General features: G+C 39.8%; 1 protein-coding gene across 1 annotated transcript; it reads right to left on the reverse strand.

Moving 5' to 3' along the window:
* Positions 1-19: 19 nt before the first annotated feature.
* LOC130193754 (phosphatidylinositol 4,5-bisphosphate 3-kinase catalytic subunit alpha isoform-like) lies at positions 20-27320 on the reverse strand. Its single transcript, XM_056414448.1, has 25 exons — positions 27004-27320; positions 21347-21453; positions 20926-21094; positions 18732-18858; positions 17532-17741; positions 17140-17234; positions 16868-17023; positions 16117-16362; positions 15537-15622; positions 13985-14090; positions 11577-11729; positions 11189-11323; positions 9262-9386; positions 8816-8897; positions 8363-8527; positions 7957-8060; positions 7675-7846; positions 7159-7265; positions 6842-6963; positions 5997-6075; positions 5725-5895; positions 5429-5546; positions 4836-4987; positions 4297-4459; positions 20-4151 (listed from the first exon to the last, which is right to left on the reverse strand). Exons 2-25 carry the CDS (start codon positions 21400-21402, stop codon positions 4044-4046), a joined length of 3207 nt encoding a protein of 1068 aa, XP_056270423.1. The 5' UTR covers positions 21403-21453; positions 27004-27320; the 3' UTR covers positions 20-4043.
* Positions 27321-27625: the final 305 nt, after the last annotated feature.

The following is a 27625-nucleotide window of genomic DNA, read 5'->3' on the forward strand; positions in this document are numbered from 1 at the left end:
AATGCAATTGTACATCAGATGACCAGTCAGGAACAAATCTTTATTTACTATGTAAGCAGGGAGCCAACATAAAATACAATATACATTTATAAATAAATATAAAACACAGCTTATTGTCAACATGAAACGGTTCCTACACAGAGCAAACTTAAGGCATAACTGTATGAACATCTGTATGGCTGCCTAGCAGACTAAAAAACAAACAATCTTTACTGGGATCTCATGCAGTTAGGCGGTGAAAAACACGACATTGGCCCGCTGTACATTCATTCATAGGATAAGTTAAGGTTCTGACAGCATGGTATGTTGTGGAAATAAATTAGCAAAACACCATAATGTAGTTAGGAGCACTGCAGACAGAAAATAACCTGAAGCCACAGACCCTTTAGTCAATATCCTTTCTCAAATTAAGAATTTAGGAGACTTCCGAAGCCTAAAAATGATCACAAACGATCAATAATCAAAAGGATTAGTCATATTTTTCTTTACATTTTAGAACCCTGCATTCTTTCAAAGGCTTCATAGCAACACAATCTGTTGAAACAAACAACAGTAACTGTGGGTTTCACAATGATTTGAACTGCTTTACAGAAAGAAAAACAGACTTATTCACTTAATATCAGGTCCGATATTCATACATGGACACAATAACAGGAACACCTGTCCATCACGCAAACAAAGAAAAACAGTAACATAAAAACACCTTAGGATAAACACTTGTCGCACATCAGAAACAAAATGGGGTTCACATAAGCAGTATTTACTGCATGGATATTGCATTAAATCTCATTATATTTGGGTCTTCATGTTATATCATAAATCAGATCCTGTGATTCATTACTGACGCACAGGCAACAACTGAAGAGCAGACAAATATAATTCAGATGTCCCTACTCGCGACTAAACTTCAAACATAGTCCAATAGTATTTGACTGAACACACACAGGGCTGAAATGAGATCAACCGTTTCCAACTTCACCCGACCCGGTACATTCTGCAGGGACAACAATGATGTGCCGTTATGTGATACTCAAAGGCAGATCTGTAAATATGGGCCTGTGATTTCATTGTGAGATAAAGCATCTGCGCCTTAACTTAGAGGCGGAAATCTAGTGCAACAATATCATGCCTGCATTAATCCAGTGCCAAGTTTGGGAACCAGGAGAACATTCAAACAAACAAACATACTCTGAGAAGAGGTGAGAACGATGAATTAGCTGCTGGACGTAATTCATTTGATCTTGATGTTGAGGATGAACATCTAAGATTATTACATCTTATTAAACCCTGTAAGAGATACTTTGTCATAGTTCTCTGCGTGGAACTGTGGCACTGATGACAATCACTGCTGGTATCAAACAAACAAACAAACTTTTTTGACCAGCCAGTGGGGGAAAAAAAGATCTTACAAAAGATTTAGCGACACCACAACTTTCAAAGTTAATTGTCATCACAACAACAGAAACATGGTAGTGTACAGTGTGGGTTTTTCATTGGGGCCTGCCAATGAAGCTCTGCAACCTGTACAGAAAGACAACTAATGCACACAAACACACAATCCACCATAGAAAAGAGGTCTGACTGTAACTGTACATACATACTGCTTAATGGGGCTTCAAAATGTTTGAGAAACATGCTGACTCGGCTAACTCCTTATCCTTATCCCTTTGGACAAAAAGGCATTGCAAATTACAATAACTAGTCTATTTAAGTGCATTGCCCAACTTTTTTCTAAGTCTGTAACGATATCCCTCCCTCCATGATGTGATTCCAGGCTTAACTTTCATCGGTCTCAGTGATGCCTGATTTGGCACAGAAAAAAAAAAAAAGGAGAAGAGCTTTGTAACCTACTGTATGTTTAGTGGCACTGCATCTGACATAAGAAAGAGAACATGAATAATGTAAAAACATAAAAAAGGTGAGTGCACATAAGGTCCATGTTAGCAATGGAATAAATTCCAGCGTTAATTCTGCATTAATGTGACATCACACATGTGCGCCAACATCAGGACAGACCACCACTTTGGCTTTTCGATACAATCAACAGTTAAGCAGGCAAAGTGCTGACTTTCTACTTTTCTACTGGCAGACTGAGCTTCATACTGTCTGTGAGTAAGATAATAATTTAGCTAAGAACACATCCAAATGTCTTTCTCGGTACATTGTGACGGCGTCAGGGACTCACCAGGCTGCTCTGAGGCACCTTTTCTTGAAAAATACAATCTCTCCTTTACTCTCAAGGTTCTCTGTTCTCATTAAAAACCTTTACATAAGTATACTTTCCGAGAACATTGGTTAATTGTCCCGGGGTTAATTGTTCAATTATATGCCAAATATAAAGAAAAAATATATATATATCTTTTTGTGAAATATATTTTCGATGACTTATCTTAAGCTGGTATAGCTCATAAATATGATTGCACCGGTTAACTATAAAAACGGACTTGACCGTTAGCCAAAGAGACACAGTCCTCGACAGCTCCTTCATGCCCACTCTCGAGCTACGTAATTCATTTTGAAAGATTGGTTTCATGCGCTGCTTTGCTTTATTAATTCACGGGTTTGTGCAACTGCCATTTTACTGCCATTTTACTCTTTATACACACGATTACATTTTGCAGATGTAAAATGTAATCGTGTGTATAAAGAGGCTTTAAAAGTGCATGACAAAAAAGAGCATTGTTCAAATACTGCCAGGGCCCAGGGCTCAGTGAAAGGGGTTCTGGGTACAAATACAGTTAAAATGCACTTCTGGTCATGAGTCGACATTTTAAAGACATTCCAATGGGAGAAAATCAGCCTCACATGGTGAGAAATAATAATACACAAAGGTCAGGTCATGTTAAAAAAGTGGCGTTATGGTTTGCCTACTCCAACATGTTGAGACAACGTTCGTCGTATTTCGCAGTGTGCAGTGTTGTGGAGTGCTGTGATGTGATGCCGAGGCATTTTATCAACAGGAAGACATGACATTCCCCTGGACCTCTGCTCGCCAATAAAACAGACAGCCAGAGGCTTAAAATAAGACTGGCACTTACATTCTTAGTAATTTATACAAAATGCCAAGTAGGGCTGCACACTAGCCACATAACACGACACCGGGCTGCTACTGGATAGGTCAAATGAGATGTTTACCTTAAAAGTGACAAAGGCAAAAGAAAAGGTGAGCAAAGTTCAACGATCGAGATAAAAGAGAAAGGTTGTTGCACTTGTGGTAGTCAGAAAAGGAAGTAAATTGAAAGTACAAATGATTAAATTTACAATGGCAATGGTTGTGGAGAGTTGAGTTTTGACTTGTATAAACTGAAATAAAACTGGATACATAAATAAATTCAAAAAGGCATAATAAATCTGTATATTATTTATATGTGTTGTGTTTTCTTAATGGAGATGCATCATTACCCTGAAGTTTATGCAACAGTCTAAAGCTGCACCACCAGCAAATGTTCCCACGGGTGGAGGCCGGGAGACTGTAGAGCTATGCAGAACAACCCTGTCGTTTTTGAGCTTTGAAATTCCCTCACAAAGGTTGAAAAGGTGGAAAAGCTGATACCAAATCAACTTCAGCACAAGTTAGTGTGGAGAGAAGTTCCTTGTGCCTCCTTGCTGAGGTGGAGCCACAGTGTAGAAGTAATCCAGCAGAAGGGCAGCAAGCAGAACTCACTTTGTGGCTACAAGACTACTGGCCGATACATCTTCTTGTTGCTGTTTTGTCCGATTATCATTTTCCAGAAAGAGTAGCAAGGTAAGGAGTCACATTACTCCAAAAAATTATCCAGTTTGTTTCTGTTGGGGGGTAAAAAACCTCCAGGTAGGACACGTCTTCATGAGGACATTGCTCACTTGTCGACTCCAGAACAAGCAGAGGGTGAAGTGAGGGCATCAGGACTGCAGAAAATGGCCATAAAATGAAGAAACAACGCAACCTTGTTTTGATACATAAAAATGATGTTTAAAAAAAAGAAGAAACACTTTTAAATCAAGCTGCAAACTTCCTGTTCCTCCCGGGTGGGACTGGTGTGTTTGTGTTTGTTTGCAGGAGATCAGTTAAGTGCATGCTGTCTAATTGTGTGGAATATCCAGTCCATTTTGGTGGTCCATCCTCCATGGTGGGCGTCGTTCATCTGTTTCATAAAATAGTCCAACGCCTCCTGCACAAAGCAGAACAAAATTAAAGCGCTAAAAAAGTAGAAACAGAATTCTTCCAGAGGATTTAGGAAGCCAAATGTGAGACTTGAGACTATTTCCTGACCCCAAAATAAGTGAATGAATTAGAGCACAGAAAGGTTGTATTACCTGCTCGCTCTTCTCCAGGGCTAATGTCTTCCTTATGTAGGCAATGTCATCAAAGGACTGCAGCTCAGGCATGCCAGAGCCCAGCATCATGGAGAACAGATTGATGAAGAGGTTTGCATGCTGCCGGATCGCCAGGTAGGCTTTATAACACATCTCTTGGAACCTGACAGGAAATAGAAAATGGGAATGTAAGATAGAAACCAAATGTGTATATATGCACACTGTTTGTTTAGTGTCCTGGCCACATCAACAAGAGGAAATAGAAAGTATAAACGAAGCTCATAGTTGGGAAATGAAACCCACTCAAAGATGCACTGTGCTGCAAGTAAATTCAAACCTCCATTTAATATATATATATAATGCAATCCTTTAAACCCAGATAAAAACACTCACCTATATTAAAGCTTTGCTGAGGCAGTATCTCACAATAGGTCAAGAAGAGCCCAATTGTGGGAGTCGGCTAACCAACAGACTGTCTGATACTAGCTGGAGGAAACAGATAAATAGAAGATATAAGAAATGAGAAGACGCTGCAGTACCTCTCAAACTCTTTAGTCTTTGCACACTCTTGGGATCCCTTGCTGATGACGATGAGGAAGTCTTGTGTCAATACAAAGGGAACTCGTTCTCTCTTGTAGCCAAATTTCTTCTTCTTATGATCCAGGAAATGGCCAAAATCTATATGAAACAACTGGACAAGAGCAGAACAAAGAAGAAAGCAGAAAATTAAACTTAAGTAACTCACTTTCACAAGTAAACCTCCTCCAGAGTGAAATCTATACACTGTATTTCCACTGTGTATAGACTAAGACACATTTGTTTTATTAAATATGTATTGGACAATAACAAATCCCCAATGAATGTTCTTAAATTAAACCAAAAATGAAAACAACAAACCCTTATAAAGCAGGCTAGACAAATCAGCTGAATCAATTCTATCATCATCTGTTGTTTCAACCTTAATTAGGATTGAAACATTGTGCAGGTTGTTAATTGTGTGTGAACTCTGCATGCCGGTGGTTGAATGTCAATCATATCTCAAACTGTGTATCTATAACCATGTGTGAAATGTGTAACCTGTACACCCTTTGATCAACATGTTGTGCTGTGTGTGTAGGCATATACAATTTACCTGTCCATCATCTTTGACCATAATGTTGCTGTTGTGTCTGTCTCCTATCCCAAGGATAAATGTAGCTACACAGTAGCCAGCACAGGACCTCGTAAACAGATCCACAGCCAAGTCATACCTGCCAAAGCAAGCAGCGACATCATTATTTTGTATTTTGTAACAAAGAAGAAATTTTAAAAAATGTTTTAATCAGATAGCAGATGTTCCCTTTGGGGGGTCTAACAGATGTATGTACATTAAAGTTATTTACTGTCTAATGATGCTGTAAAAAAGAATATCAGGAGAGAAGAACTCACATCTCGCCCTTATTCTTGTCCTTGAGCCACTGATGCAGAGTGTTTGAGTTGAACTGCAGGGCTCCTTTCAAGCCTCCTTTACACTGAATCTGCATGATGGTGTGAGAGCTGCGAACCACCTCAATGAGACCCACACAGTCTCCTAACGACAGGCAGCCATAAGGAAGCATCCTGGGGACACAACACATGTGCTTTAGCCCCAGTGTCAGAGAATTAAGAAATTGAGAGAGAAAAAGCCATTTAGACTTAGATGATAGGAGTGGGAGAAGTACCGAAGGTCCAGTCCCTGATTCTGCCAAATGTTCTCCATGATTTTGATGATCTGCAACGTCAGCATATCCTGCCGCAAGTCTACAACAAAAACACACACAATGAAGGCCGTTACGGTTGATAACATCTGGGGATACTGACAGATTATACACAAAAACACACAAAGACAAGTTGGTCTGCAGCATTGGAAACAACAATTTACAACTTTAGGATTGGGAAATATGTTTATATTTATAGCACAAATCGGGAGCAATGAATTGGTCTCCCTGTACATAAGCCAAAGATTTCAGATTTTCTTTCAATGGCATGTGATTGTAGATGTGAGAGACAGCTTTCAAGATGATGTACTTGCCATTTGTACCCCCTCGCAGAAGGAAGCTAACCGATACTGCTAGCTCAGTTTATGCCACTGAGCTAGCTAACATTACAGCCATTGAGGTTTACATCTTGCCTCTCGTCCAAGAGTTGATGCATGCTTCCTTCTATGTGGTGATACAGTTGGCGGTATGTGATGATTTCTGGAAAGCGATATTGCTGTTGAATTTTTCTAAATATTATTTTAGTGCTTTGAGCGACACAAGTCGAGTGACATCTCAACGGCCAATATATCGAACACTCAACAACTCACACCAAAACGGTCTAGATTAATAAATAGCAAAAATAAGAGGAACACACACTTTTTCTATTTTGGGTTGAACTATCCCTTCAACATAGAAGCTTCCCAGAATCCTCAGTGTTTAGGCTTATTAGTTAAGTCAAGTATGAGGAATTATTTGGCAACGATATATTTGTGTGTGTGTGTGTGTTTGTGTGCATGTGTGTGTGCGTTTGTGTGTGTGTGTGTTACCATCTCCATTTTTGAAGATGATCTCATTGTTCTGAAAGAGCAGCTCAGACATGATGTCAGGATTCTCCCAGTTCAGCCACAGTGGTCTCTTTGCTGATGACATGATCCTACATTCATCTAACCTAAGCACAAATTAATAGAAGTTATTAGACAATGTTAATCTTTTTTCAAAACCCCACATATGCATACATTAACACCACACACACACACACACACACACACACACACACACACACACACACACACACACACACACACACACACACACACACACACACACACACACACACACACACACACACACTATTGCTTCTAACCTCAGGTTTCCCAGTTGGTGTGCGGGGTTGAGAGGAGAGGTGTAGTTTTGCAAAGCATCCATGTAGTCTGGTCTCTTCATCTGGTCCACAAGAAACCGCATTTGGACCTACAAAAGACACACACACACACACAAACATAACCAGGACAACACACGCGCATTTGCACAAACATGTGTGCACATGCACCCACATCCACGCGCATCCACAAAGAAATCTCCTAAAGATTACCGCATTTGAGAGGTATGTGCATGTTACACATTATAAATTATAACAAACATAGAAATAAAATGTTGTGTCCATGCATTTTTTTATATGGTGTCATTACTGCTTATTGTATTTCAGTACTTAAATCAATATGTTTTCTCTGGAGTACAGAATGTAATATTTCAATTGAATTGAATTATCTTTGAGATGTAAAAGATAAAAAACTTGAAACTTAAGCAAATACAAATTAAGATGTTCCTGTGTATGAATGTACAAGTGTGTGTGTGTGTGTGTGTATGTGTGTGTCCTTACCTTCTGCGTCTCATCCTTCTTCTCCTGTTTAAGGATATCAGTGAGGTTAATGAGCTTCTCCATGGCCTCTACCTGCCTGCTCAGGTGTTTGAGGTACATGCCACATGCCCTGCAGTAAGCCTCCAACAGCAGCCCAAACCTCTGGCTCACTGTTTTGTTGTGCATTTCTGACCTGTGAGGAGGGCACAAAGAGGAGGGGGTGAGTGTTTAGCTGTCTTTAAAAGACACAGAGAAAGGAAGGGACAGAAACATGAAGAAAAAGCAATCTTAAAGGTGACTCACTTGAGATGCCAGAAGTAGAAATGACCTATCCTTTGATTGGTCAGGGCCTTTTTCAGGAGGAAACGGGCCAGGGGATTGTCAAGATACTGCTCATATTTTAATACCTAGAGCAGGCGGAGAGGAAGGGATGATTGGAGGAAAAGAACAAGAGAAGATTCAGATTAGTCATGTCAGACTCTGTAATGTCTATCCCCATGTACACCAAGGCAGACCAGAAAGTATTTTACACTAGAGACAAATAGCTTTCCAACATATAACTCTGGCTACCAAGGACACCCAGGCTGGAGAAAGGTGCTGCACAGCCACGTGTGTCATAGCACAGAGTGCTCTTATTTCCTCAATGTCTTCAATGTTACTCCGTCAGTTCCTTGATTTCACCATCGTTCAAAGTCTCAGTCAGACCTACCTGCACAAGCTGAATGAGGTACTGGGACAGCTTGTCATCAGTAAGGTATTTGTCAAGGCAGCGTACAGCAAAGTGCCGGACCATCGGGTCTGGATAGTTACAATCCAACAACTCCATGGCCTGCTCAGGGCGGATAGATGGCCATTCCTTCAACAGACAATACATCTGGGAAACAAACAAACAAAGAAATATTAATTATTACTCATTACACACTATTCAAAGAGAGTATGGGCATTAATGGAAGTATTATGGCAGATGTATACCTTCCAGTTTAAAAACAAAGATGACATAGTTAATGGATGAATGAATGTTGCTTTACTGCAACATGCTTTTTTATTTTGTCCGTACAAGTCAAGTTATTTTAAGTCTATTTCTCAGCATCCAATAAAGATACATATTTATCGAAGAAGGAACAATTAACTCTGAACTATGTATGAAATTGCATGGCATTACCTGTGCTACTTCATCTCTGGAGTTCCATTTGACAGCGAGGAGGATTTTGGGAAGTATCTCAGGGACGTTCATGCAGTAGTGCCTGATAGAGAGAGAAATGGGATAATTACTGCGTTTTGCATCCCAGAATAAGTTTGAATTAGTTGTTTTTACACATCTACATCCTGCATACAAGTTCAAAACAAAAATGTGTTACCAAGTAGAATTTCATCAGGTTAATCACAGAAAGGTATTTTGAAACAAGATGTTTCAGAGTTTAAGAGTAACAATAAAAAAAAGAAGTTTATTTAGCCATTAGGCTACAAAAAGTATTGAGCCAGATTTAACATACAGTTACATCCTAGCCGGGACTGTGATGCCATTCTATGTCGTATATGGTTCTACATAAACTTTAAGTGCTACACAGTAAAGTAGTAAAGTGCTATATTTGCTGGTCGGGAGGTTACCTGTGTCTCCAGAGGAAGTCTTTCTCCTGCTCAGTGATTTCAGAAAGAGCGTCTCTGTTACTCAGCTGCCTCATCTGCTCGGTGTCGCTCTCTGTCAGAGCGTGATCTCTGGCCGACCTATTGCTCTGAAACACACCCCAAAGAAAATACTTTAAACTTTGCAATATTACGCTCCTAACAGTGCCATGATGACCGGTTGGTCGTCAAGGTACTATATAAGACCCTGATCCCTCCCCATATTTAATCTTTAATAAAACACAGAGTAACACAAGTTATTATGTTAGGATTAACCTCTTTTATTGTAACGAAGCACAATAACTGGAACCATTATTTACTTTGTTGTTTAATTTTAGAGCCTCCATTTTTTTTATTTGTTTCATGTATCACTGGATATTTTACTAGTAATTTAACAAATATCTGCCTGTCCAGATGTTCAGCCATGCAGTCATTGTGAAACACAAATATAGCTTGGAACATTAACAACTGTTATCGATTAAGACCCATTACTGTGGAAGCTTCTCTCACAACTCAAGTTACAGATAAAGGAATTATTTAATGCACCACACTATGCTATCATCATAAATAAATAAATCAACACTGAATGGTCCAGCTCTCTTGCATTGCACGGTATCTTAAAGACCAAAAAGGCATGTTACATAACAATATATCTATGTCTATTTGCTGTAAATCCTATAATGTCTACTGTAAGTAACCCAATTTGTGTTCTGGTTTTAGAAACTTTGACAATCAATTTTCTGTTTTTGTTACCTGCCATTAAGCCAAATGTATCATGTTTCCTGTTATTTTGAAAAGATGCCTTTTATTTTGAAGGCGGTTCGCAGAGTTAAAAAGGAAGTTGCATTGTGCGAAGATTTAACATAAAGGATGTGGAACATATGTTAGATTTAGATGTAAAACAGAGACAGTGACGGTATAGGCACTCCTCCGAAGAGGCACAGTGTAATAACTGTATGTTTTAAGGAAATTAGCATACGTGTTGCTTGGCATCATCATCATGATCACACAGCTGGGCACTCCTCACATTTGACACACACATCATGAATAACTTAACACATCGTCTCACACTGTTCACATCCTCTCCCATGGCAGAGGGACTGGCAGTGGCACTACTGAGGCACACAAGTGTTGGAACCATCCCAGTTTACAAAATATCAGTCAACAATGAGTCTTTATAGTTCATCGATTGGCTACAAATGTACATATGTATCGAATACTTATTGCCCCACATTTACTCGTGTCAAAATGTTTCGATAAACGAAATGTTAGAAAGGAAATGAAAAGAGCTGTAATATTCATTGAGAGTGTTGTGCTGCCAAAACACGTTTAATGAAACCTCTCTTTCACTCAAGGCAACACTCACATACTGTATAATATATCCTAAAAGATTCAATAACACCAAACTATAATTCCAGGTGGTGTCTTCCACAAACCACATATGTGTTCACATCAATAACACACTGCCATCACAAGAGGTTTAGCAGATTGTCATTACATGGATAACCTCAACAAGGACACAACCACACTTCACTTTAGGGCTTCATGAATCAATGGCAAGCTCTTCAAAGGAGTCTAATGAGTGGGGACATTGAAGAACCTTTATTAACAACGTACCTCATCCTATCCAAGTAACTCTCCTTTTTCTTTACATGTGGATACAGTATTTGTGCTCTGTTCCTCAATGAATCAGCTTTTTGGAGCGAGAATACAAAGATAGATATGACTTATTCTTTATTGTGTGATTTCACACAATGAAATTGTACAATAGTGTTTTTTAACTTGGTTGTCCAAGAGTGTAAACCTCTCTCATTCCTGCCGCCTCTGCAGTAGACATATATTTACTTGTGTTTGAATTTCAAAACATACCCTTTCCAGCCCAATGGTTGGTGGCTGGTAAGCAGGTTATTACCTGTCCAGAGAGGTTGTAGTTATACCCCAGTTCCCTGGAGATGGTCCAGTTTGCGTGATCCTCTACTGCATTCATATCTGGGTATTTGACTGAACTACTAAAGTGGTCAAACTCCAGCTCCAGACATGGGGTTTCCTGGACAACGGAGATTAAAAGGATGTGATTACATTGTGTAAATTACAGTAAAAAAACAGTCAAACTCTCAATTCAAGTTTGACTTTTTATTTATCATATGCAGAACAATTACAGAGAATAGCTTAGGCTCCCTGTTGAGAGTTGTTAAACATGGATTAGAATATGGAAATCCATTTCTTTCTTACAGCCCATCTCTGAAATGGGTTGTGTACAGTGCAAATAAACATTGAAGCGAGATTCAGAGTTTGAATACCTTATTAGGGTTGGATCCTGTGACTCCAATAGGGTTGAGGAGGTCTTCAAGGCCATGAGGGACAGGCCAGAGGTTCAGAGCCATCTTGTTGGCCACCAGAGTGTGAGTGTAGTCAAACAAGTTAATATTACCCCAAGCTAGTGGACAGTGCTCCTAAATCGAGAGAGAAAGAAAACCACTGATTCCAAATGTACAACAAGTATTTTCAATGTGATAAGCTCATACACAGATGGTGAATTATTTGGACTTGACCAGGCTTCCCAAAAAAAAGTGTGTGAGTAAGTATATCATCTCATGAAGATTTTTTTATGCTAAGAAAAAAAGTTATGATGAAATACACGAGCCAATAAAAAATGAAAATATACTTCAGACAAAGTACAGACTGAGTACCACAAGTTAACAGTTATACTCCTTTGAATTACTGGACTTAAAACGCTTGTTCTGATGAAACACTCTCTTGGTCAATGGTGCCGAGTGTTGATCCCAAAGTTAGGCTTTGTTTTCAATTAGGCAGATAAAGATGAAGGCGATGCTCTTTAGTGGATGCAACTCCTCTCTCTTCTATGTGTTCGATTGTTTTATCAGGTTTCAAAAAAGATTTTAAAGGGTCGTACAACTCGACTGTATGTGGGTTATAATGATGAACAACTTTTGATTGATTTGAAAGGCTTTTAACAGGTTTGAGAATAAGCCTAGTTACAGTAATTGCTAGAATAGCATGCCTACTGATCTGTGAGCAATGAAATGTAGCCCAGCTGTATGCCGGTGCCGTATATGACAGCACAGTCTAATATGCGCTATAGTACTGGCATGACATTGTATTAAACTCTGAATTGGCCCTTCCCATGAGTGCTTGGTTATGTTGTTGGCAAAAGGGACAGTGAAAGGCCTTGGCAATAAGTACCACTGTTTCATCTGTAGATATAAGGGTTATCAAACAATCTTTAAACTGCAGGACTCTTTCCACTAAAGCTACCAAGTAGGCCTTTACAGAGGCTCAGTTGGTTTCGGGGATTTTTAAGATAACATCTTGTTCTTTAGAGTGAGTCTTCACTTAGGGGCAGCGATGGAACAAGGTGACAAAAGGGAACATGGCGAGGCAGACAGAGTTACATCCAGACAGCCAGTCAAAACGCACCTATTCATAGGAGGTGCTGGAACAAAAGGCAGCTGTAGAGATGTGTTTGTCTTTTATTCAGGTGCGGTTGAAAGAGCATCCGCTAACCTGACCATAGTCTTGCACTGAGTGGCACGGGATGGGGCTCACCCCAGGTGTCTGTTACAATATCCATGTCTGGCATTCATTGATACTCTCACACACAGACAGATACACACACCTCTCTCTCTTCCAGCATTTCCACGAAAGAGAGATGAAAAAGAATCACACTGTGTGGGTGTATGTTACGAGTATCAGATCCAAAGCACTACAGTGCAGACACACTGCAACAGTTTAGCACCACATGGTTTCTCAACAGAGTTAAGTGTCATCAAAAATATGTTATTATTATGCTTCGCCAATGACGTGAATACAGTATTTTTTTAAAGAACTAAATGTGAGGTATTTAGCTGATAGTATTCCTTTTTTTGTTGTCAAAGTGCTCAGTTCAAATACTACAATATGAGTTTGAGCGAAAACAAGCAGCCCGTTTCCCGACATGCCATCAACGTGCAAGCGAAGCATTTTCTAACATGAATGGAAAAGTCCCTTCTGCCGATTGAGTTCCTGCTGATGTGTTTTGCCAGCACAGTGCCTGCTGCTGATTAGTAATTAAACAGAGCCAAAGCTGAAACCACAGCTCCCATTCACCTTGGACACATATACTCAGACAGACTGACACATACCAATACCAGGACATGTCACACACACACACACACACACACACACACACACACACACACACACACACACACACACACACACACACACACACACACACACACACACACACACACACACACACACACACACACACACACACACACACACACACACACACACACACACACACACACACACACACACACACACACACACACACACACACACACACAACACACACACATGCACACACACACACACACACACACACACACAAACCACACACACACACACACACACATAGTGTTAAATAAAAGATTAACCCATGGAGGGCCTCCACTCTCTGCTATATTTTGTTTGTTAAGTTTGTTTCTGTGTTTGAAATGAGAAAATGACATGTTTACTATTCACTCATTGCATTTCCCTCAATACAACTGTGGAGAAAAGTATTTTACTTTTCCATAATTATTTCCAAAATGGAACAGCTGTATTCAAAAGGCAAAGTAAGTCAGTTAATGTTTCCGCATCTCTCCTTCCTGTCAATTTAAGTTGCATTATGGATTAATATATTTCAACGCTTTTATCTTACCTCCTTGGCTCCTTTCCTGCCCTTAACAGAGCAGATGGAGAGGCAGAGTCTGGCAGCGCAGGGTATATCTGGGATGTACATATCATAGGTGAGCCACTCATTCCACCTGTAGACACAGAATGAAGGAGACACCGAGTTAATTTATGAGACTGGGGCCAACTGGAAGAGCCATACACATTCTCAAATGTAGGCCTACAGGGCAAGCAGTAGCCACCAAGAAGCTGACCTCAAGAGAGCTGTACCAGTTCATTCTCTGAAGTGCACCAAAGTGCTTTAAAACCAAGTGCAGCTTTTAGATTGACACCACCATTTTTTTAAAAGTGACACATAGATAGGATACTTATTTTAAAATAACTGTTCTCAACTGTTTTAAAAGAACAGGCCTTCACAGTAAAAACATATTCCTTGTACCTCTCCAGAGATATACGAGTATACCAGACTGGGGTTAAACAGTACTTCAATACAGCAGTATTTAGTGTAACTTGCCAACACTAAACTGTTGATATTACCCTCCTGCGTTAGACTGCTTAGTGTAAATTAGCAGTATTAATTGTAGCTGTGCAACAGATCATAAAACTCAGTTCAGTTCACAGATTAGATCAGCACAAAAGAAAAAAGGATTTATAACTTTTAGATATCCCGTATCATGTTTTTTTGGCACCGATACCAATTGTCAATGATCATTGATGATCCATATTGGCAGATACAGATCCCTTTGTTCTTTTGATTATAGTATTTAAGTATCCTAGTCAGTGTAAACCATAAACGATTATAAATGTTATCCTTTTACTTTGTAAGTCATCTATAGTGTTGTATTTGTTTATTTAAATGATAAAATATTGTATTTTTATTGACTAAAACAAATCTCGTCTTTAGTAGTTTTAATGATTTTTATAATCTGTTTAGAGCTTGTGTAAACAGGTCATAATTCATCTCGAATATCTATTTATATTGCTGTGAAAACATCTCCTTCAAACAACTGGATTCAACACTGAATCTTTACATTTGAACACATCATAATTACATTATAATTCACCTTTTCCCAGAACTCATTTTTACTGAACAGAGAATGAACGCATCATAATGTTACCGAACAGAACCTTCATTAGCGATGCTGCAAACCTGACTAGGTCTTCTCTTGTCAATTTAAACACAGATTAGTTGTTTACAATGTAACATTATCAGAGATCGGAGACTAGAAAAGCATAAATGCCGAAGTCCTGATTGCATATTTTACTGAACGATCGTCAGTTAAACTTCATTTCATCCTGTGATGGTTAACTGTAAACTGTGTGATTAACCGTGAAGGCCGACTAATACGATCACAGATTACACCACTAATACATTGCCTAAAGTGATGACAAGTGATTTCAAGTCGTTGTTATTTCTATGATTGGGTCGATTCATCATATTTGATTTGATCTAATAATTTCTGTAATAACAATAGTATAAGTATGTAACTATATTAACAAAATCTCCTCACAGTTATTGTGATCGTTAAATACGTCCTGTAGTGAAATAAAAGGCATCGTAATGAAGGGTGGACACATACCTGGGGTTAGAGCAGGGTACTCTCTGTGTGTTGACATTGTCACACATTTGTTCACCTCCATGATAAATGCCTGTTCTCACATATATCTATAAGTATACAAGAGAAGAAGAAAAAATAACATTAATAAAAGATATGGTATATATCTTCACTCAACCATTTCTCAAAGATTTTCCTGTTGAACAACTGTTGTGTTAAAGATCATTAAACTTTTTTTGAAACATTACATTTAAACAAATAATTCATGAAAGCACACCAACATGAGCAACCAGAACTACTCTCCAAAATATCTCTTTTCACAGGAGACCTGGACAATGACGGTTTCTTTCAACAGGGAGTGAGGTACTTGGAAGAAGGGACAGTGTGCACAACAGAAATAACAGTCAACTGATATTGTAAAACATCTATCATAAATGTATCTTTTTATTTAAACAATAAATAACATAATTTATTTTTTTAATCAATAGAAAATCACCACTTTGGCCACTGCTAGTGAGAAAAAAGCCTTAGGGTCAAGGGTCTGTTGTGTAATTTGACTGATCAACACAGACCCTGGCATATTTCTGTAACTGCTTGTCCCAACCTTGTCTATGTCCCGTATATTGACGTTGACATAGGTGGCACAGAGGATTCGTATTCGCAGGGTTCCATTGATGGTCCACAGTGACTTGGCAGCTGCCTCGCCATTCATATAGGATGTTGCCGTGGAGATGCGGCGAGAGTAGGACGGCATGACAAAGTTATCCGTTGGCAACTGAGTGTATAGGCTGTCCTTAGCCATGAGCATCAGGTTAGGCATCCTGTCGAGCATGATGCAACTACGGATATACTAGAGGGAGGGAGACAGAGAGAAGGAATGACGCAGAGGATCGTTGGAACAAAAGTACACAAAGCTGCTAGAGTTACAGGGTGCGTAAGTGTAACAAGTCATATCCAAAGGTCATTCTCCAGCATCTGCAGAGGAAAGAGTGAGATTTAATGCATATTCTACTTTGATTTGGCTCACATGGACTCTGAACATGGACTCCCGTTGCTGTGCATGAGGAAATGGTTCTCGAGTTTTAATGAAAGGAAATGTTGTTGTGTACATATACACAATGGTTAAAGTAAATAAAGGATCTGGAATGTTTCGGCGTTTGGCTATATCTTGATATGGATTTGTCAAAAAGGCTGGATCAGCCGGATTCATCTGAGACTGCTTCGACAGCTTTTCTGTTTGAGCCATTAAACAAAAAAATATATATTTACCACCTGTACAACATATTTTACATGCCTTTTAATGTCATTTAAAATCATTATGTTTTAAGTAGATATATTGCCCATACAACTCTTACCTTATACTGGCTGATGGGGTACTTTTCCAGCAGGTACTCATCACAGCCACACACTTTGAGGATGTATTTACCCTGATATTCCTGAACACACATCTTCAGCTGCTCTGGGGACAGCAGCATGCTGCGTGTCTTCTTTCGAATGGCCTCTGCAATCACCTTTAGGACAAGATGACATGCACACAGCCTACATAAAACACCCATCAATTTTCTCACATTGAGTTTAAGAATTAGGGAGGCTCATGAATAATTCATTGAGAACATATCCATCCCACCTGTTCAGGGACACTGTCATGGTTGATCTTCAATGTATACTTTTGTTTGTCATTGTTTGGAGAAACAATCACCCAAATCACCACAATAATCTGACCTGCAAAAAGAGACATATAATTTTTTTTACAGCTGAGAAATCAATTGATCAATAAATAAATTAATCAATTCATTGCATGCCCCGCTCATGATTATAGTTCCTATCCATTGTTAAGGCTGGCTAGTAGCGATTAAGATTTGATGGGAGGTTAAAACATTATTGGTCTCTGTGGTCTTTAAGTGCGTTATTTGTGCAATATTAAAAATGTTCTATGTCTTATTTTACCGCTTTTCCTTTTTCCTGTGAAGCCGGATAGATTATGCACTGAAAACATAACAGACTAAAGCTGTTGCCTACCTTTGTCCAGTTTGCTGTAGATGTGCTTGGGAAGTTCCGGCGTGGATTCTACATTCGGAGGGTAAACATACAGGGCTCTGCTATGGGGCCCGCTGGCGTCTCTCAGCTCCACGGAGTCTTTACAAACATTCAGGATGTTTCTCCTGAAGTCTTGGACCTCGGGATCCTTCACAAGGTCAAACTCACACACAGGCATACCAATGGCAAAACCTGACAGAGTAGAAAATACTTTTTAAGGCGATTTTGACTAAATGGTGTGTTTAGACAAAAAGTAAACATTATTTCCACTATCTACTGCAGTTCCCGAAAACACACAAAACAATAATCCACAACAACTGTACCTTTACACCTTTAGTTCTTCAGTTCTGCTCATAAGGCTAATCCAAATGCTTTAAAGCTTTGATTGTTTCCATGGTAATCAATGTCCAAATAAGTATTTGAATGCATCTGGGATTTGTTTTTGTTTTTATACATGCATTACACAAAAATCCAAAATATTACATAAAATAAAATATAGTAATTCAACAATCATTAGGCATCAAAGTTATTCTCAGACGGATAGCGTTGCTTGCCGTGTGTGTGTGTGTGTGTGTGTGTGCGTGCGGGGGGGGGGGGGGGCGGGGGGTCCCAGAGGAGATCAATCCACAGACAGTCTTTTTTTGTATGTGTGTGTGCATGCGTGCGTGCGTGCACACACACATACAAAAAATGTATAGAGGTGGCCATTACAGATTCGGTAACGTATAGCTTAAAGTGTATCCCCTCATCAAAGTTCTGAATATCATCAATTATTTCTCACTGAAGCATCGAAGCCCCAAAATGTTTATTCGGGGCAGCCTTATCTGCTTATCACATCGAGCTTACAATTAGCCCAATAATGTAGCTTGGGGGGGATTTTTCATTCACAATGTAACTTGTTGTTACCAAATATTCTACGTAGATTTCAATTAAACAACAAGTGATTTACAGAAAATGTTTAGGATCTTTTGTCTTCTACATTAAATAAAATACAGCAACTACTAACTATGATTAATGTATTTTGCTATTTAAACAATAGTCATTTTCTTTAAGTTTACCAACTATTTTAAATCTAAAACATCATAATTGAATATGACATCATGATGGAACATGAAAAGTAATAACACAAAGAAACTAACAACAGCTACAATGGAACCAGTGTTGTCAGAGAAAAACACACACCGATTTCTCTGTTGAGGATCTTTTCCTCTCTGTTGCCAACAGGTTCAATGACCTTGAGGAAGGCCTGGAAGAGTCGGAGGTCACATAGTCTTCTGGTCTCATCAAAGAACTCCTCACGCTCTGCTTCCTGCATGAAAAAAGCATGAAAAATAAAAACAGAGGTTGCCTTCAAACTATTAAATGTTTTTCTTTTCATGAAGAGTAAGTTTTTTAAGAGCTGACTGCATTCCTGCAGGTGTAGAATGGATGTTTTGAAAAAGTGCAATGGTGTGTTTCTCAGCACAGAGAAGCTGATATGTGCGCCATTTTATAGAGAGGCCAGCAAAGATATTGAACTACTTATTCTTATGAGTCTTACATTCACAACAAAGTGAAGGCAGAGTTACCTGGAAAAAAAGTCCTCCCCAGCTCCGTGGTTGTCTGACTCGGTGCGCGCCGAGAGCCACTATGCGAGCATCGGAAAGGAAATGGCGAAAATCCAAACACGCTGACGACCTGCTCGCCTATCAATCTCTTCTCTCCTCCTTCTCTCCCTTTATTTCTGCAGCCAAAAGCTCTTTCTACCAAACCGAAAATGCACCCTCTTTTTCTAACCCCAAAAAACTCTTCTGTCTTTTCCAACCTCCTTGGTCCCCCTTGTCCCCCTCCTCCTTCCACCCTTCTACCAAGTTAGATGATGATTTACGAATCCATCTTCTGTAACTACAGTTCTATCAGCTTCATCTTCTTCCCCGTCGCTTTCCTCTTTCACCCCCCTGTCTCCAAATCAAGTTTTTTACCTTGATAACCTCCGCCCGCCCAACCACCTGCCCACTTGACCCCATATAGGGAGCAGATTCTCCAGTATATTGCTCCTGACCTTCTTCCCTTTCTCACCCATTTTATTAGATTAGATTAGATTCAACTTTAGTGTTATTGCACAGAGTACAAGTACTGAGGCAACGAAATGCAGTTCGCATCTAACCAGAAATGCAAAGCAGAAGAGTGCAGAGTATGTGCAAAATGGTAATATAAATATAGATAAATAGGATGTATACAGTATGATATAAGATGTAAGTGGTATGAACAGAAAGAACATGAGCAGCAATAATGGTGATTAGTGCAGATGTGATATAGATATATGTAAAGTGAAGGTGAAGTACAGGTGAAGCCTTTATTAACAGCTCCCTCTCAAATGGCTGTTTCCTTAACTCTCTGAAGGAGGCGAGAGTGAACCCTCTACTGAAGAAACCCACCCTCAATCCGACTGAAGTAAACAACTACATACCTGTCTCTCTTCTTCCATTTCTTTCCAAAAACTCTCGAGTGAGCAATCTTTAAACAAGTCTCCTCCTATCTCCACCATAATAACATACTTGACCCTCACTAGTCTGGCCACTCATCAGAAACGGCCCTCCTTGCTGTCTCTGAGCAACTTCCCACTGCTAGAGCAGCCTCTCTCTCCTCTGTCCTTATCCTTCTAGATTTCTCTGGTGCCTTTGACACAGTGAACCACGAGATCCTTATGTCCTCCCTTCAGGACCTGGGTATCTCAGGCTCTGTGCTCTCCCTTCTCTTATCCTAACTCAACCACCGCACTTACCGGTTAACTTGGTGAGGATCTGTGTCTGAACTTTGTCCTCTCACTACTGGGGTCCCTCAAGGCTGTACACCAGCTCTCTCGGCTCTGTCATTTGCTCGCATGGCTTTTCCTACCATATCTATGCTGATGACACCCAACTGATCCTCTCGTTTCCCCAATCTGAAACACAGGTAGCAGGACGAATCTCTGCCTGCCTGACTGACATCTCTCAGTGTCCCTGACAAGACTACTTTTCCTGCCAGGGAAAGGCTCTCCCACCCACAACCTGACTATTACCTACAACAACTTTAAGTTGCCCCAACCTCGCCTGCCAGTAACCTCGGTGTGACACCGACAGTCGACTCTCCTTGACTGCAAACATTACTGCCACAACACATTCCTGTAGGTACATGCTGCACAACATCAGGAGAATACATCTATATATATAGACCTATTTGTTTTTTCCAGCACCTGTGGCAGCTCTAGACATATTACTGTTCTCCTTTACCAACATCTTTTCTGGGACAGTTCCATCCAACTTTCAATAACATATTGTCTTATATATTTACTCATTTAGATGAACAGTTGTTCATGCCGACCAACTCTTCTAATAGAAATGAAGGGTTACCTTACCTGTGTCACACTGACAAAGATGTAGGACGTCTCCTCCTGTAAGAGTTGATGGAGGGGATATTTCCTGGCCTCTTTGAACAGCTCATGCTTGATGGTGATGAGCGTGGCCTCTCGGAGACACTCGAGGGTCAGAATCATTCCATTGGGCAGCAGGCAGTCCACGAGGATCCTGCAGACATGCTCAGCATTATTATTATGTGTTGATTACTAACTTAACTATTACTATCTATTCTCTCACTATGCACTCCATGGGCATTTCACACTATTAAGAATGTCTGAATTATTATTATTATGTATATAATAATGTATATATAATAAATACATTTCATGTGTATTTTTTGATTTTTTTTAGGCTGAGATGTTGAGGCATATGTACTAAAAATAAATTAAATAACGCACAGTAATATCACATGGGTCATACCTGGGAGGCATCAAGTGGATGCCCCATAGCTCTCCTGAGGACGGCCTGGGAGGCATCTCCCTCTCTGTCTCCGAGCTCAGTCACACAGTTAAGCTAGAGAGCACAACCTGAAAGATAACAACACTTTCAACAACGTCCTGAACCTCATTGTGTAAAACAAAGGCTTAGGCCAGATTCAAATTAAGCCTCAGTGGTGATACTAAATGTTACAAAAGGTTCAGGTTTCAGGTTTGTGTGCTAAATACAGGTAACGTGATGCTTTGTTTAGACTAAGAATGTTGATTGCATAGTAACTCGGTCAGAAACAAGACTTACCAACTGGCACACATTGTTTAAAGGGTGCACATTAAACACTGCTCACTGAGTTATGGAACAAGCATGTTCAGTCAATGACACAATAGCTCAACTAAAACAGGTGCAGTGACTAACTCCAGAGTATCCATGCCAATTGTAAAATGTGCATGCATGTCTATGCATGAGTAAAACTAAAAGCAGGGCAGGAAGTTGTCTCTACTTGTCCTGAAAGTCCAAGTAATTTGAAACATCTACCGTTAGAGCCACTTTTCAACTGAAAAGAAAGCAAGTAGGTAATCCTTACGCTCCCGTCACACTGAACGATTAACCGAAGGTAGAAACAGACCAATAGTTTCCCAGTGGTCTCTTGAAAGACGTTTTAACTCATCCTGCAAATCACGTCCGTTTGGTCCAACAATCTCACGTCAAGATGAACTTAGTATGAGGTTGGGGGGTAAAGTCCTCTAGCTTGTTCCAATCAACTGCCAGTGTCTACCCCAATATACAGTATATACTGTAGAGCATCATCTTGTAAACGCTCTACTCCATTTATAAGCAAATCCAACTACAGTCTGAAATACTATTGGTCATAATAACTCAGCACCAACACCATGTTGCCAAATCCTGAGAGAAATCCTACAGCTCTTCCTGTTGAGATCCAATCCAATCTGAAGAAAAGTCCCTTCTTCACTGAGACTTTGGGTTCATTTGCAAAATAGTACTTGACTCTACACTTGACACGAAATGCAAATTTAATTTGTATCCCTCTTATATGAATCCACTTAGAAACAAATGTATCACCGTTACAACACATCCACACCAATACAAACTATACGATAAAAGAAGTCCTCTAGTTATTACAGGGATATGAGCTCATCTCTTCATTCCAAAGACGATGTTGAGTTAGATGTTGGTCCGACTGACCAACATCTAACTGGTCGGTCCAGGATAGAGGCGTTGACTCGTTTTGAGTTTTTTTTCAGATAAGTAATTCAAGTGTAACTAAATGACAGTTTGGTCTGATTATCTGCAAAGGAAAGCCAGGTCAGATATCAGACAGATCCAATCAGATCAGCCAAACATATGCTGTTTATCCAAAAGTGAACGGAAAGAATGGAACTATGTTTGAGGCAGCTTTATACGAAAGGTCTTTCTGATTGTCATTTCGAAATGGATGGCATTTTCTAAATGTTGATATAATACCAATATAGCATTTCAGTACATAAAGAGGAGCATGACATTGTGAAACAAATTCCCCCCAAAAAAGACCTCTCCCCAAGGACAGAAAATAATCAAAACAGGCCTTTCACAAAAAAGCATGAATGTTTAATTTATGGGACATAATCATTGTAGTGATGAGAGATGAGCAGTTATCCTAGACTTTCTAAACATTCACTTCTCCTCACTCTTCTTTAAAGAGGATAATATATTAATTGGGCTTTTAAAGCATAAAAAATGATGAACTACTTTCCACTCTTTAGAAACAGATTGATATTGGTCCTAAAATGATTTTTCCAAATATTTAGTAGCATTTTGCACAAATGCCGTTTGAAACTGGTCAAATTTAACATACCTGATCTGCCTCGGTAGCTCACCTGGTAGAGCGTCCTGTGTCCTCTCTTTACCCCTTTCTCTAGCAATCTTCAGCTGTATATCTAATACATTTTATAAAAGCCCAAACAATACTATAGATTTTTAAAAATTCTTATTATTCTTCTATTCTGCTATTAATTTGACATATATACTGTATTAAGCGATGCAGACCCACAAATGATTTATGAAATGTCCCAGAATACAGGACAATATCTTTACTCGAGACTGGCTTTTACCCTTAACCTCCCGTGACTATTAAAGATGACAGCGGCCGTAGTATTGGTTTCACTGTGGGATTCTGTGTGAGTGGTTATCAATCTGTCTGTGGACAGATTCTGTCAACACGATCGATCGCCACCGCCCAAGATGCAGTCACAAAACGTAGGTGTGTAGTAGAGATCAATACGAAGGCTGAGTTTGAAGATGGGTGTGGTCCAAGCCAGGGCGCCAGAATTAGGTGGGAAGGAACTGGTTACGGGGCTATTGCCCTCCCTCACTTTGTGCCTCTGGCCCAATTAGGAGTTTTGACTGGGGTCCCATCACAGGATGGTCTGTAGTTTCATTTGTGAACACAATTTCTCACCCAAAGAAATTAGCCATTATAAGTCAAAGTGCTTCGTAGCTGTAGCTGTATTTCCACCAGTCAACACATTAGCTCATTCAATTCTCTGTCAAGAAGTACTGGGAAATAGCCGGGTCTCGTGGGACTTCATTGACACAAGCGTCGTAGACCATCTGCTTATGGCCAACAAAAACAAAACAGTGACTCAACTGCAACAGATTGTGACACCGTGATGGGAAAGTATGCGTTTGAGTGGGCAGAGCTCTGAGAAAACCACTAACCTTAAGCCAACATATGGCCATAAACAACTCTCAAAAATGCATCAGGTTGAGAAAAAAACCAATAGTTTTAAATCATCATTCCTCAGGCCAATATTAATTTTGTTCACTATTGTAATGTTTTGTTTCCCTTCTTGTTCTTTAACATGGGCATTGTAATCATGGGAGCTACACTTTATTTGCATTATATAAGATGTCTACTCTAGACTATAGTATCTTTTCATCTGAAGCACAACACGTTATTTTGAACAGAAATAGTCATTACTAATAATCTAGAAGACAAAACACACACCCTCAAAACAGCTCTCTACTGGCATGTACCTTCTGGTTATCCTCACTTTCACTGTAGTTCTCTATTACAACAATATAAATACACTTATATAGGAAGGTTAAAAGGCAAAATATACTTAAGAGAATATAAGTAAATCCAAAAGATAACTCAGAACTGATATCTACTATACTTTTCATTTCACACAGCTAGAGGACTCATATAAGTTAAGGCAATTGAATCGCACTAAGAACTACCATTAAGATATATCAATAAAATACTAAAGATCCTACATGTTGTCATCTCATTTTACAATATTGCTTTAATAATTTCTAGCTCTATCTGTGAGTCTAGTTCACCAAACAACATTGCCCTTCGGTCACAGATCAGATGCAGGGGTCAAGGCACCTGGCAAGATGCCATCATGCACCAGACATTGAAAGTATTTGGTGGTTTGATTTGACTGTGAGGGCATCATGGAGCATATCCATGGCATTCTGGTAGATTTAACTACACTTGCAGGCGTTGGAGCACATTAGCTTCTGAATCACCACCCACATCTTACAATTTTCCAGTAATTCAAATAGGTATGGCGTTAGACTCCTGGTTGGAAAAGCAACCAAGTCTGGTGCTTTGTAGCCATAATTAAGATCAACATATTATGCCAGATCCAGAAGATAGGCTACAAAAATAGCAACAATCCATACATCGGTCTGTCTGCAGGGTGATACATAGAAATAAAAACTGTTAATTCTGCATATGTCCTTGATTGATTAGTCGGATTATCAGATGGTGGAGGCTGCTAAGGGAAAAGCGGGCTGGGCTGCTCTACTTTTGCAGTTGCAAAGACTACCAGGTTAAGCATTCCTTTAACTGACAGGAACAATGTCCATCAAGTTTAAGTTTAGAGTTGTGACTGACACAAACATGCATGACATTGATAGTTAACCAAAGAGGAAAACAGCAAACTTCAGACAAAGGAGGGTAGCATTGTCTACATACAAAAACAAGCTGAAACGGAAACACTGAGTTAAAACAAACAACCCGTTGAGCGGTTCTGAGATCTGTGACCCTGATCAGGATGCAGCGAAGCACTTTAGGACAATGGAGGAAGTTTCCTCAGAACACAGGATGTGGGGAATGGGGAAACATTGGCCTGGACACGAGCTTGCTTTGAATAACGAAAACCAAATGCACGGATAGCACTAGTTTTATCTATCTGGAGTTATAAGAAGTTGTCATCAGTTGTACCACATTACACAACAAAGTGGGTTTAGAAAACACGATCCACACATGAAAACATTCTCAAATTTCAATTGAATTGTGTCCGTCAAATTAGCTTTGCAGATTCAACTGTCGGTGACAAGAAGGAAGACAGCACGAGAAGAGAAGAATGGGATAAGCACACCTAAAAAAGAAGCCCTCCTATGCTGGTGATGGGACTGTTCCAGCTTTCATGTTTCAATCCATCTTTACATCACAGAAATGTATGTTTGGAGCAGAAGAAATTAAAACACAAACACACACACACACACACGCGCGCACATAATCTCTGCACCTACATTAGATTCACAATAGTAGCAGGTTGGCTAAGATTGGGTGTGTGGGGGATGACAGCTCACAGGTGACAACACTGTGAGCTCATGATCTGGCCCGATGATATGAATATGTGTAGCGTTATATAACCTACACACTCAAAGAAATGACTCATTGGATGAACTCAATTAAATTGTTGGCAGGTTTTCCATCCAATAATTATATGCAACTCCAACTCAAATTTAGCACATCAGTGCAATAAAATGTAATTAAGTTAATCCAACTCGTTTGTATCAAATAAATCTCAAATAAAATAACGATATTCATTAAATTAAATTAATTTGTGTTTGTCCAACTCAAAATATAAACGAACTAACTAAATATGCAAACTCCACACAGAAGGTACGCCCCAACTAGGAATTGAACCCACGGCCCTCTGGCTTTGAGGCGACAGTGCTAGCCACTACACCACCGTACAGCCCTAAAAGTGTCTTCACCTCATGCAAACAACTGATTTTCAGCTGGCGCATGCGCAAAGGGTAGTCCCCAATGAAACACATTTATTTTGAGTTGATATGCACACCATCTAACCTAAATAAATCTAATAAATGAAAGTATTCATACATTTTGTGTTACACCCATTAAATATAAATATCTATTTTTGTAATTGATTTATTTAAATGTATCAAACAATATTTAAATGTGTCACCTCGAAGAAGGGCTTGAATCGTTTTTGTGAGTGTAACCTAAATAAATCTAATAAATGAAAGTATTCCTACATTTTGTGTTACACCCATTCAATATAAATATCTTCGTTTTGTAATTGATTTATTTAAATGTATCAAACAATATTTAAATGTGTCACCTCTAAGAAGGGCTTGAATCGTTTTTTTGAGCGCAGCATAACAATGAAATTTGTTGGCAACCACTCGTACCAACAACTCTCTGCGACTGACTAAATGAATGCACACCAATGTGGACATGCTTAACGTCAACTAGCTCTCGTGTTCATTAACATTAGCACACGTCTAACGCTGAGCCTGTCATCCCCGTGTTGGTCAATACATGTTCTCGGCATTAATCTATTAAATGTTAAATACGTATGACTTTCGCATGATGAGCTCACCCTGTGGAGTTGACGTCAGCGCAGCGGAGTGTTGAGGGATGCTGTGTCTGAGAGGCTGTCCACCCCCCCGGCTAATGCTAGCTAGCTTGCCTTTCATCCGGACAGCCCCACCGCTCGGTCCCCTTTCGGCCGGGTTGGTGGCTCCCGGCGCCGGGCGAAGCAGGCTGTTATCTCGCCGCCGGTGAGCTCCGTGTCCGCGTCACGGGAGACAGTAACCGTTACTCCGCGCCGACAGCGCGCCCGCTCGTGCTGCGGCTTGTGGGGCGTGCAGTTACAGAAACAAATATGTCCAAGATGTCCAGTCAGGCGGACTTGAAGCTGAGGATGGTTCGAGCAGCTGAGCTGCTGGTCGACTGGACAAGTTGTCTTGCTGCGGCACTGCAGCCACGCTGTCTGCCCGGGGCCCTCCTCCCTTCCTCTAACACACACACACGCTCATCACACACACTGGGTGTGATGGAGTAGTGGTGGCAAACCTCAATTATGATTCAAACCACACAATTATGTTGTTTCATTCAAAAGTTATGACTGGATCACACTATCCTATCATCCCGGTATGATAGTAGAGAATGTCCCGGTGTGAGTGGGTGTGACACCTAATTATTCTTGCACAGCAGCCCAT

The sequence above is a fragment of the Pseudoliparis swirei genome, chromosome 5 (genome assembly GCF_029220125.1).
Source record: "Pseudoliparis swirei isolate HS2019 ecotype Mariana Trench chromosome 5, NWPU_hadal_v1, whole genome shotgun sequence".
Taxonomy (NCBI): Eukaryota; Metazoa; Chordata; class Actinopteri; order Perciformes; family Liparidae; genus Pseudoliparis; species Pseudoliparis swirei.